General features: G+C 63.7%; 3 protein-coding genes across 8 annotated transcripts; 2 read left to right on the top strand and 1 right to left on the bottom strand.

Moving 5' to 3' along the window:
* Positions 1-1,637: 1,637 nt before the first annotated feature.
* SLC52A2 (solute carrier family 52 member 2) lies at positions 1,638-4,128 on the bottom strand. Its single transcript, XM_055432290.2, has 5 exons — positions 3,696-4,128; positions 3,284-3,431; positions 2,312-3,182; positions 2,094-2,217; positions 1,638-1,989 (listed from the first exon to the last, which is right to left on the bottom strand). The coding sequence occupies exons 2-5, from the start codon at positions 3,411-3,413 to the stop codon at positions 1,777-1,779; spliced, it is 1,338 nt and encodes a 445-aa protein (XP_055288265.1). The 5' UTR covers positions 3,414-3,431; positions 3,696-4,128; the 3' UTR covers positions 1,638-1,776.
* An 89-nt stretch (positions 4,129-4,217) lies between these two features.
* Positions 4,218-7,247, top strand: FBXL6 (F-box and leucine rich repeat protein 6). 4 transcript variants are annotated; one of them, XM_055432258.2, is made up of 9 exons: positions 4,218-4,661; positions 4,924-5,082; positions 5,234-5,297; positions 5,595-5,726; positions 5,801-5,908; positions 5,995-6,027; positions 6,177-6,408; positions 6,496-6,742; positions 7,004-7,247. In XM_055432258.2, the coding sequence occupies exons 1-9, from the start codon at positions 4,264-4,266 to the stop codon at positions 7,152-7,154; spliced, it is 1,524 nt and encodes a 507-aa protein (XP_055288233.1). In that variant the 5' UTR covers positions 4,218-4,263; the 3' UTR covers positions 7,155-7,247. The 4 variants fall into 4 exon arrangements, with proteins under 4 accessions (XP_055288233.1, XP_055288232.1, XP_055288231.1 ...); XM_055432257.2 differs by having other exon boundaries at positions 6,159-6,408; XM_055432256.2 differs by having other exon boundaries at positions 5,995-6,108; positions 6,213-6,408.
* Positions 7,248-8,219: 972 nt separating this feature from the next.
* CATSPERQ (catsper channel auxiliary subunit theta) lies at positions 8,220-10,095 on the top strand. 3 transcript variants are annotated; one of them, XM_055432349.2, is made up of 5 exons: positions 8,220-8,570; positions 8,902-8,996; positions 9,102-9,297; positions 9,455-9,540; positions 9,804-10,095. In XM_055432349.2, the coding sequence occupies exons 1-5, from the start codon at positions 8,366-8,368 to the stop codon at positions 9,987-9,989; spliced, it is 768 nt and encodes a 255-aa protein (XP_055288324.2). In that variant the 5' UTR covers positions 8,220-8,365; the 3' UTR covers positions 9,990-10,095. The 3 variants fall into 3 exon arrangements, with proteins under 3 accessions (XP_055288324.2, XP_088700657.1, XP_088700655.1); XM_088844531.1 differs by lacking the exon at positions 9,455-9,540 and having other exon boundaries at positions 8,220-8,996; XM_088844529.1 differs by lacking the exon at positions 9,455-9,540 and having other exon boundaries at positions 8,220-9,297.
* The last annotated feature ends 423 nt before the right edge of the window (positions 10,096-10,518 follow it).

Here is a 10,518-nt window from a genome sequence, read left to right as displayed (position 1 = left end):
CAGACACACAGGCAGGCAAAGACTCCCTGGACTCCCAACACGAGGGGAGGGGAGCAGGAAGGAACTGGGAGCTGTCCCAGGGTGGGCAAGGGAGGAACAAGGGCAGTGTCAGGGGGTGCGGGGAGGGATACACCACCCATTTCATGCCCTCGGCCTCTGCTCGCTGCAACCAAAGGCAGTGTCTCTAACTCACAGCTGCCTGTCACCTTGCTTCCCAAATGCAAGAGGCAAGTCAAGCTGCTGCTGCTCCCAGTCCCGTCAGGTCAGGTGGCCCGGTGGTTAGCACCACTAGGGCCCATCTTCGGGGCTGGGCCGTCTGAGCCCCTTGGGAGCGTGGCCCAACTGAACGCTTGTTGGAGGGTCAAGGCCTGGAAATCCTTCCCTCCCACCGGGAAGTTCCTCCTGCTCAGCTGGTCCAGCCAAGGCCGGGAGGAAGGCCTTGAGAAGCCCACGTGCTCCCCGAGTCAGGGACAACCGGCCTCTGAAGTTAAGAGCGAGCATCCGGAGGGGGCTGGGTGGCAAGGCAGGCACCACTGCCCCCAGAGTCCACACCCTGGGCCTCAGGGCCCCCTGTGGAAGCGGGTGCCTTGTCTGTGAGAACAAGGTCTCTGTATCAGGCCGGTCCCACTGGACCACAGCTCAGGGCTCCGCTGGGAGCCTGTCCTTGACAGGCCTCTCTCTGCTCCCCACCTGCCCAGGAGGCACGGAGGAGACAATGGAAGCCCAGGCTCAGCCCCACGGCAGCCCCCATCCAAATCCCCTCTCCCAGCCCCTCCCAGCTCGGGGCTCTCTGCAGGCTGTGCCAGCCCTGAGTAGGGGAGCCCAACCATTCAGGACAGCCTGGCTTCCTACAGACGCCAACAAGGAGAGGCCTAGACAGCCATCCTGGGGCCTTGGGGGCAGAGTGTGCGTTGCACAGACCCAGGGCCATCTGCCAGCAGCCCAGAGAGAAGGCAACTGCTGTCACGTCCACCTGAAAAACAGCTTGGGGCTCGGCAACTTTGATCACAGGAGCTAAAAACTGAACAGGTGGCTTGGGGGAGGGGGCGACATCCTTGGGCAGAGAAATCCCAAGATTGGCTGGACCCTCACACCCCAGTCTTCTGAGTCCCGCTCACAGAGCTCTTTTCACGCAGGGACCTGGACAAGCCCCTGGTGTAAATGCCCCCCAGGATCCTCCATAAAGCAGCAGGGAAACGCTGCCACACCCAGGCCACAGACCCAGTGACCAGCAGGCAGCCCATGTGGTCAGGCCCTCGTGCCTGGCTGGCCTGGCCTACCACACAGCCTCTGGCTGCTGTAACCTGTGTGGGTCCTTGGCCCAGACCCCAGGCCCTGGAAGCAGGCATTTTCTGTCCCTCTGAGCACTTCTCTGTGTGCAGAGGACAGAGTTCCACGAACCCGCAATCTCCAGACACTACCCCTGGGAGCGGCAGCCCCTCCTGAATAGGTCAGACTACGGCTCCGGATCAGAGGAGGTCTATCTGCACAGCAGAAGTTGTTCCTGGGATTGACTCCAACTCATGGAATAAAAATGCTTTATTGTACAAATTCTACACAGGTCCTGGGCCAAATCCACGTCCCCAGCTGGGCCCTGGCTGAGCCTGCTGTGTCCCCCACCTGCCTGCAGTGCCAGGTTCGCCTGTGGAGTGTGCAACTGTCCGTGAGCAGGCCGCATGTGAGGTGGGCCTCCCCAGGCAGTGGGCAGGCAGTCTCTGTGGCAGCCGCACCCTGAAGACAGGTGGGGGGAGCAGAGTCCCCCCCCCAACACTAGGCTTAGGGACCACAGGGGTCCACGCAGTCCTTCCCACTGCGGAACACTTGGTAGATGCTGGTGGGAGGGAACATGGCCACGGCGCCGACCAGGGAGCCCACCTGGATGGCCACGCCAGCGGCCAGCAATGCTGGCTGGCCCCCACCATGCAGGAGCGAGCTGGCAGCCACCTTCACGTAGGAGAACACGCCAAGACACAGAACCCACGACGCCACCTGGAAGGGCAGACACAGTAGCGGGCTGAGCGGAGACGCCCCACTCGAAGGCAAACCCCTCCCGAAGACCACCCTTTTTGTTGCCCTGTCTCCAGACTACTCACCACAAGGACCACCCCTGCGGAGGTGCCCACCATGGGTGGGCAGGGGCTCAGGACTGCCAGTGCCATCAGGTAGGCCCCAAAGAGCATGCCCAGCAGAGAAAGACCACCCAGCCCTGCCAGGGACCTGCCAAGGGTGAGTCAAAACTCAGAGCTGGCTGTGCCTGGCCCAGGCCCTCACCCCTAAATCCCATCCCGAGGGTCCAAGGCTCCCTATGTACCTGCACAGAACACCCATAGCTAGAAAGCAGGCGAATGGGTTGGCAGCACTGCCCAGCACCACAGCCAAGTGGTAGGTGAGGCGCCCGTAAGGCAAGCAGGAGTAGCTTTGCACAGCGGGCAACACGCCGTTGGTCAGAGCGTTGGTGGCGGCCAGCAGGCCCAGCAGGAAGGCACCGTGGGTGGAGAGCAGCCTGGGGGCCACAGGTTCTGGGCTGGGGGTGGTGTCTGCTGCCGGGCTGGGGGGTTCCTGCAGGGGCGAGGCCTCTTCCTCCTCCTCCTCCACTCCTGGGGCTCCCACCCGCAGGCCAGGCCCTGGGCTGCCCGTGGGTACAGACGGCGGCGATGGCAACAGCAGCAGGAGACCCTGAAAGGCGGCAGCTGAAATGACCAATAGGCTGGACAAGATCCCAAAGAAGGTGCTGGCAGGAAAACGCTCTGGGAAGTCGACGGGGGCCCCAGGGGTGCCATTGGTGGGGGTTGGTGGGCACTCAAGGCGGCCCACACCCTGCACTAGAGCCAGGACACAGGGCAGCAGAGCGCTGAGGCCTTGGCCCAGAAAGAAGGACCGCAAGAAGGGAAGCGGCAGGTGGCTCAGGAAGGGCAGGAAAGTGACGTTAGAGGCACAGCAGGCCAGCGCCAGCACGAAGGCCAGGGCCAGGAAGGCCACGGAGTGCTCCTGCCCTGCCACTGTGGTCACCTGCGGCCACAGGGGGGCCAGCAGGGCCGTGCCCACCACGCTCAGCGCCTGCACCACCTGGATGGGGACTCGCTCGCCCTTGCCCGGGGCCAGCCGCCTCCACACGGTCACCACCAGGAGACCCAGGTTCCCCAGAGCCACAAGCACAGAGAGGTATGAAGGGAGACTCCAACCTGCAAGGAAAGAAAGGAGACAGCCGTGTCAGGGGCAGGACGCCCAGGGAAGGAGAGCAGCTGCAGTCCCGCCCCCCTGCCCCCCTGCCCCCCCCACTCACCCTCGGGTAGGTCTTTCACCACCACAGGCAGCTCCACCCAGATACCATTGACTGCAGCCCATGAGCCCATGCCAAAGAGGGCTACCAGCAGGTGGGTCAGCACGAGACGGCCCAGTGGGGGTGCTGCCATTCAGGCCAAGGCTGGAGCCTACAGAACAGGGCAAAGATCACAGTCAGCTCTTCTTTTCCCCACCTAGGTCCAAAAAAGATGCTTCGACTCTGGGAAATGAAAATCTGGTCTGGCTTGATGGGAACATACTCGCATGCAGAATTACAACAGAAAAACACAAAACCGGAGTAAGGAGAGGACCAGGCGGCCAAGACCAGGGATACTGAGTGTGGAGCCAGGGGTGGGGTATGGGAGGTAGGAGGGGCCAAGCAAACCTGGGACACGACACCAGGATACACATACCCCACAGGCAGACAGAGTAGCGGGAAGCGCCGAAGTCCACGGCAGAATGCGTAAAGAGGGAGATGACCTTCGGGTCTGAGTGGCCGAGACCGCCGCTACCACATTCGCGCCTACGGACAGGGAACAAGGACTCCGGGACAGGGCGCCGCGCACCGCTGCGGCTTCTGCGAGCCGCGGGACAGTCGGAGCCGAGTCGGGGCTAGCCGTGTGACCGTGGCGGGCACCGCCCTGCCCTACGTCGGGGTGCGGCGGAGTGCCGACAGGTACGCCCAGGTCCCGCGCCTCCCGGTCCCGAACCTGCGCGCTGCCAGGCCCGGCGGCCGTCAGTCCAGCCACAGAGCGCCTCCTCCGCCCCGGGCCACCACAGTAAGGCTAAGACGCAGCTGAGCCGGAGCGAGAGCTGCAACTCACCCGCCCGGACTCAGCGCCGGAAGCCCCGCCCCGGAAGTTAGGTGTGAGCCCTAGCGAGGGGCCAGCCCAAAGTCCCGGCCCCGCCCCGGCCCCGCCCTTCCGCCCCAGGTCCCGCCCCTTCCGCCCCAGGGCGGAATCTGGAGCCTGGCGGGCGGTTATGGCTTCAGGGGCTGCAGCACGGGCCCTCGGGGCCCGGCGCAGAGTCCGGGTCGAGCACCCGGCCGCGGCGCGGACCCGCTCGGCGGAAGACTGGTGGTGGGATCGACTTGCACCGAGCGGCTCAGGGTACCACCTGCTGCAGTCGGACAGCATGTTGCTGGTGCTGCCAGGCCCGGGGCCCGCCCGCCCCCGCTCGCAGAGGCGTGCCGCCCGCCGAGCTCAACGGCTGCGGTCCCCGGGGTCCCGCACGGCGGAGGCCAAGCCCAGGACCACGCCCGCGCCCACGCCGCTGCAGGAGCCCGACCCAGGCTGGGGCGACCGTGTTCCCCTGGAAATCCTGCTGCAGATTTTCGGGTTGCTGGTGGCGGCGGATGGGCCTATACCCTTTCTCGGCAGGTACCCTAGACCCTTTGCGCGCAGAGCCGTAGCTCAGGCCGACCGAATAGGCACGTCTCGAGGGCCCGAGCGCCCACACATGTATCCACGGCAGTAGTCTCTCAGGGTCTAGTTGGAACCCCCCGGGCCACACTTTGAACTGACCGCGGCGCTGTGAGAGTTGGGGGGGGCAGGTCCCTCTTAGGGAAACCCATAGCGGCAGCCAATGAGGGCGAGCGTCGGCCACAGAAGGCCCGGCCCCTCAGCAGATCCTTTCTCCCAGGGCTGCGCGCGTGTGCCGCCGCTGGAACGAGGCCGCCTCCCAGCCTGCACTCTGGCACACCTTGACCCTGTCTCCCCCGCTGGCTGGCCGCCCCGCCAAGAGTGGGGCCAAGGCTGAGAAGAAGCTCCTTTCTTCCCTGGAGTGGCTTATGCCCAATCGGTGAGGAATTCTTTTTCTTACTCCCTCACATCACTTTTGTGTTGTGTGAAAGCCCTTTCTGCATCCCTGCACCAAGGGGATGGGCGGGGAGAACGCTGGCAGAAGGGAAGCAAGGAAACAGCCTGCAGCTCTGCCTCTGCTGTCGGCCCAGGCTCTCACAGCTCCGGAGGCTGACTCTCATCCACTGGAAGTTCCAGATACACCCTGTGTTGAAGGTGAGAGCGTGAGGCTGCCCTGCACACCAGCCATGACACTCTGGGGTTGCCCAGTACTTCCAGGGAGTGAGTCAGGTGCCGTGGGGGTCCCAGTGATGCCCCATGAAGATGCCTGCTTGGTTTTCTTTTCCTGGCATCTTCTCCAGGAGGGAGGAGTGAGAAGTGGGAGCACCCGGGTAGGCCTGGCATGGCCAGAAAGGAGCTCATTGCTGAGACAGTGAAGTGGCATTGGCACCAGCCATTGGTCTCTTCCCCTTAACCTTCTCCAACCCCCAGCTGGCCCTCTGTCTTCCACAGCTGGTTAGCGAGTCCTGTCCTTGGCTCACCTTCCTCAAGCTTTCTGACTGTCATGGTGTGACCCCTGACGCTCTGATCATGCTAGCCAAAGCCTGCCCTCAGCTCCACAGCCTGGACATACAGCACTCAATGGTGAGCCCTGTGTCCCGAGGGGTCCCAAGGAAGCCTGGGCTGAGGTGGCAGGTACCCCTGTGCTGGGTCCCTAGGTGGAGTCTACGGCTGTGGTAAGCTTCTTGGAGGAAGCTGGATCCCGGATGAGGAAGCTGTGGCTGACCTACAACTCCCAGACAACAGCCATCTTGGGTGCACTGCTGGTAGGTTGGTGACAGCCAGAAGCAGAGCTGGGTGCCAAGCCAGAGACTGCCAGACACCCGATCTCGTGTTCTCCCCACCTCTACAGGGCAGCTGCTGCCCACAGCTCCAGGTCCTGGAGGTGAGCACTGGCCTCAACCATAACATCATCCCCCTCCAGCTGCCTGTCGAGGCCCTGCAGAAAGGCTGCCCCCAGCTGCAGGTACCTGACGCCCCACCTCTTGCACCTGTCACCCCCCTCCCCATCTGCAGCCTGGGCCTCGCTCCCAGGTGCTGCGGCTGTTGAACCTGATGTGGCTACCCAAGCCTTCCAGGCGAGCGATGACTCCTGGCCCAGGTTTCCCCAGCCTTGAGGAGCTCTGCCTTGCTAGCTCCACCTGTAACTTTGTGAGCAACGAGGTCCTGGGCCGCCTGCTCCACGGCTCCCCTCACCTGCGCTTGCTGGATCTGCGTGGCTGTGCTCGGATCACGCCTGCCGGCCTGCATGATCTGCCATGTCAGGGTCAGTGCCTCCTGGGTGGCATGTGGGCAGGTGGGATGCAGGGATCCTTGCCCACCCAAAGCTCATGCCCACTCCTCTCACCTCCAGAACTGGAGCAGCTTCATCTGGGCCTGTACGGCATGTCAGACCGGCTGACTCTAGCTAAGGAAGGTAGCCCTCTGCTCACCCAGAAGTGGTGTCACAGTCTGCGGGAGCTGGACTTGAGTGGCCAGGGCTTCAGTGAGAAGGACCTGGAGCAGGCCTTAGCTGTCTTCTCAGGCACCCCTGGGGGCTCCCACCTGGCCCTGTGCTCCCTCAACCTCAGGGGCACTCAGGTCACACCAGGCACAGTCAGGTTAGCAACCCCCTAGTTCCTTGGAGCCAGTAAAGCTTAGCCCCCATCCTGCATGGCTTGCCAGTTCCAGGGGTCAGAAAAGGGAGTCCATACTGGCCAAGCCCCTGCTTGGGCTTGGCCTTAGGGACACCCAGGGTACTGAGGGTGGGCCTTGATGGGTATAGGGGCATAGCCAACTTTGGTACAAGGACAGCAAGGGCTCCCTCGACTGGTTCAGCCCTGCTGGCGCTTAACCTGCCGTGGCCTGCCCTGCCCCCACAGCTCTGTGATAAACAGCTGCCCAGGTCTGCTGCACCTCAACTTGGAGTCCTGCCGCTGCCTTCCCCGGGGCCTGAAGCGGGCCTACAGGGGCCCAGAGGAAGTCCAATGGTGCCTGGAACAGCTGCTCACCACCCTCCCCTACCCCAGCTAGGCAGCTCCAGGCCCCTCTGCCAGCCAGCCCTGCTCTGCCTCTTCCCAGTTTTGGATGTTTATTATATTTGTTATAATAAAACCATTTTTGGAACTCTTGTGGGGTCTTTGGGATCAGAGTGAGGGGACAGGGGTTGTCCCTGCGGGAACTACTTGGGGGTAGCCCCCAGAGTTCCTGAGTTTGCCTGTGGCTGTGCCTTGCCAGCTCACTCCTGGACTGAGTGCATCTGTGTGTGTGGCCCACCCTAGGGCACTAAGGTGAGCTGCCTCTGATAGTATGTGAGGCTGACTAGGACAGAGCTGGCAATGGAGAGAGGGTGACCACGCTCAATCATGGGCTCCTTGTGGGCACCTGCCTGCCGATTTCTCTCCAACTTAGGCCTGGGGTGTCTCACTGTTAAGGCTGATGGACCCGAGTTGGGGACTAAAAGGCCGGGACGCGGGGCGGGTACTGGAATCCGACTGGGGTGGGGGCGGGGCTCCTGGCCTGGCCAGGTGCGGCAAGATTTGGCGCTGGAATCGCAGGCTGGACCAGCCCGCATACGGCCCCGGGTCCTTCGTGGGCGGGCTGTTCTGGGCCCGAGCCCTGAGGGAGCACAGGCCAGGTGGGAGGCCCCAGGGGTGCCTGAGAAGGCAGCTAAGGCCTGCTCCAGGTCCTCACTGAAGCCCTGGCCACTCAAGTCCAGCTCCCACAGACTGTGACACCTTCTGGGTGAGCAGAGGGCTGCTTTCCTTGGCTAGAGTCAGCCGGTCTGACATGCCGTACAGGCCCAGGTGAAGCTGCTCCAGCTCTGGAGGTGAGAGGAGTGGGCATGAGCTTTGGGTGGGCAAGGATCCCTGCATCCCGCCTGCCCACCTGCCAGCCAGGAGGCACTGACCCTGACATGGCACATCGTTCAGGCCGGTAGGCGTGATCCGAGCACGTGATGTGAGCCAGGCTATATAGGGGGCTTCCAGTGGGGCAGGGGCTAGCCGGGAAGTTCACGCGCTCCACAACAGAATGGTCCCTTCTAGAACCCACTGCCCAGAGCTTCTAGAACGCGGCGCCGCGCAGCCTAGACCGCCACCTGGTGTCGCTACCCTGTCTTCGCCTCAGAGCTCCTGCTCCTTCCTGACCGCAGCCCTGGAAGCATTATTCTCCCAGGTATGAGTGCTGTAATTCATGGGGTCGCAGAGTCGGAAACGACTGAGCCACTTAACTGAACTGAACTGATGAGCGTAGCTGTGAGCAGTGGGCAGTGGCAACACAGGAGCCTCCCAGCTGACTGTCCGTACCCGACCCAGGCCGGCCTGCCTACGACCTCTAGCGGTAAGCCCGTCCAGCTCTGGGCCCAAGAACTCTTCTGCACCGAGCGCAGCCTCGCCAGGCGCCTCAAGAACAACAGTTTCTACCCGTTCATGCAGCAGCAGTCCAACGGTGCGCGCGGACCGAAGTCAGGGACTGGGACTCCAACGCTGAAGCGGGGGCGGGGGGGGGGAGACGCGGGGCGGGACTGGAATCCGAATAGGGCGGGGCGGGGCCGGCCCAGAGCCCGGGACGGGGCGGGGCCGACTCGAGGGGGCGGGGCCATAGCCCCGGGCCCGGCCTGCTGCGGCCCAATTAGGCGCTGGAATCGCAGGCCGGACCAAGGCCGCGGCCCCGGGCCCTACGTGGGGCGGGCTGTTCCGGGCCCGAGCCCTGGCGCTGCCACCTCGGGCAGCGAGCAGGAGCCCGGTGTCCTCACGCGTCCTCGCCGCGCCGCCCCCAGTCTTCGTGCTCGAGTACTACCTGGACACGCTGTGGAAGGGGACGCTGCTCTTCATAGTCTGCATCTTGCTCATCAGCTTCGGCCCTGTGAGCGAGGTCTGAGCTCCTGGGCCCGCCCCCGCGATCTTCCTACCCCGGGGGCCCGGCCCCGCCCCGCCCCCTGCCCCGCGGCGTCTCAGGGAGTCTCCTCGGCGTCCGCAGGTGCAGAAGCAGGAGACCTGGGGCTTCCCTGCCTACGGCGTGGGCGTGGGCCTGTGGCTTATGATCTCGTCGCTGCCGCGGCGCCGCCTGGTGCTGAACCATGCGCGCGGCGTGTACCACTTCTCCATCCAGGGCCGCACCGTGTGTCAGGGCCCCATGCACCTGGTCTACGTGCGCCTGGCACTCAACTCGGACGGTGATGCGAGGGAAGGGCCGCAGACTAGGGGAGGGCGCGCAAGGGACGGGAAGCCACGTGGAGTGGGGAGGGGCGGACAAGCGGGCCCACGCCCCGCCCCCGGAACCCTGGCCCCGCTCCCCAGAGTCCGGGGGCTGAGCAACTTGCCCCTTACTAGCCTACCGAAGGTGCTTCTTCCAGCTGGTTCTGTGCGGCCACAAGCTGGAGCCGCTAGTGCTGGTGCAGCTGTCGGAGCGCTACGAGGTGCGTCCGACCCAGCCCAACGCGGGCGCAGACACTCTTCTCTCCCCTCTCGGTCCAACGGGACGCCGACCACTGTTTAGGCTCTTAAGATGGGGCCATTTCGCAGATGGATGGTGTATACAACGGGCTCCTGGCCCGGGCCCTCAAGCTGGTAGCCGGCAGAGAGGGTGCCAGGGCTGACGGGCATGGCTGGAGGTGCGGTTTGGCAAGGGGAGGGACGAGCAAGAGCTGACCTGACCGCCACTCGCTACCCGCTCACACAGCAAATGGAATACCTGGGCCGGTACATTGCCCGGAAGCTCAACATTAACTACTTTGACTGCCTGGCCACGTCGTACCGGCACGTGGTCCGCCACTGGCCGCTGGGGACCGCCTTCAGCCCGGGCATCGTGCTGCGCAAGACTGGTGCCTACGACGGGGGGAACCCTCAGTGGGACCCGGACGTGTGATGCTGCTAGCAGGCACCCACCCCTCTCCCACCCCAAGAGGCGTTCTGCTTTCCCCTCCAGTCCCCTGCCTCCACCCCACCACTGGCCTTCTTCTCAATAAAGCGACCTCTTGCTTCAAGCCTGGTGGTTTTCTTTGTGCGAGTCGGGGCTGCCTCTCTAGGATCCTCCCTTCCTGCACAGCTCACAGGGCCTCAGGGAGCCTGCCAGGAAGCAACGGGGAGTTTGGCTTGGAAGATGGTAGTAGTGGGACTGAGCCTGACAAGCAGCCAGGCATCTAGGACACGTGTGGGACACACTGCTTTTCTTGGTCAGTAGAAGTGCTGACCAATGAGCAGAATCCATGAGTCAGAATCTGATTGGTCCAGTCTGGGCCAGATGCCTTTTCTAGTCCAATTAGAAATGAGACAAGGGCACAGCCAAAGGTCAAGCCCTGTGTCTGCTGGTGGACTCCACTCCCCAGAGTTGCTGCTGCTGTGCCCTGGGCCAGAGCTCAAGGCCTGCTGGGGGACAGACCCACGGTGCCGCTGGA

Source organism: Moschus berezovskii, chromosome 16 (assembly GCF_049115385.1).
Source record: "Moschus berezovskii isolate FMDL1 chromosome 16, NW_MosBer_1.0, whole genome shotgun sequence".
Taxonomy (NCBI): Eukaryota; Metazoa; Chordata; class Mammalia; order Artiodactyla; family Moschidae; genus Moschus; species Moschus berezovskii.
This window is presented reverse-complemented; position numbering and strand designations above follow the sequence as displayed.

Coding starts and splice junctions, on each gene's coding strand:
- CATSPERQ (XM_088844529.1), top strand. CDS start 8,366: ATGAGCGTAGCTGTGAGCAGTGGGCAGTGGCAACACAGGAGCCTCCCA. Junction 9,298..9,803: donor CCTGGCACTCAACTCGGACG/GTGATGCGAGGG, acceptor CCGCTCACACAG/CAAATGGAATACCTGGGCCG.
- SLC52A2 (XM_055432290.2), bottom strand. CDS start 3,413: ATGGCAGCACCCCCACTGGGCCGTCTCGTGCTGACCCACCTGCTGGTA. Junction 3,183..3,283: donor GGTGAAAGACCTACCCGAGG/GTGAGTGGGGGG, acceptor CTTTCCTTGCAG/GTTGGAGTCTCCCTTCATAC. Junction 2,218..2,311: donor GCTATGGGTGTTCTGTGCAG/GTACATAGGGAG, acceptor CACCCTTGGCAG/GTCCCTGGCAGGGCTGGGTG.
- FBXL6 (XM_055432255.2), top strand. CDS start 4,264: ATGGCTTCAGGGGCTGCAGCACGGGCCCTCGGGGCCCGGCGCAGAGTC. Junction 5,083..5,233: donor GAGTGGCTTATGCCCAATCG/GTGAGGAATTCT, acceptor CTGTCGGCCCAG/GCTCTCACAGCTCCGGAGGC. Junction 6,743..7,003: donor GTCACACCAGGCACAGTCAG/GTTAGCAACCCC, acceptor CTGCCCCCACAG/CTCTGTGATAAACAGCTGCC.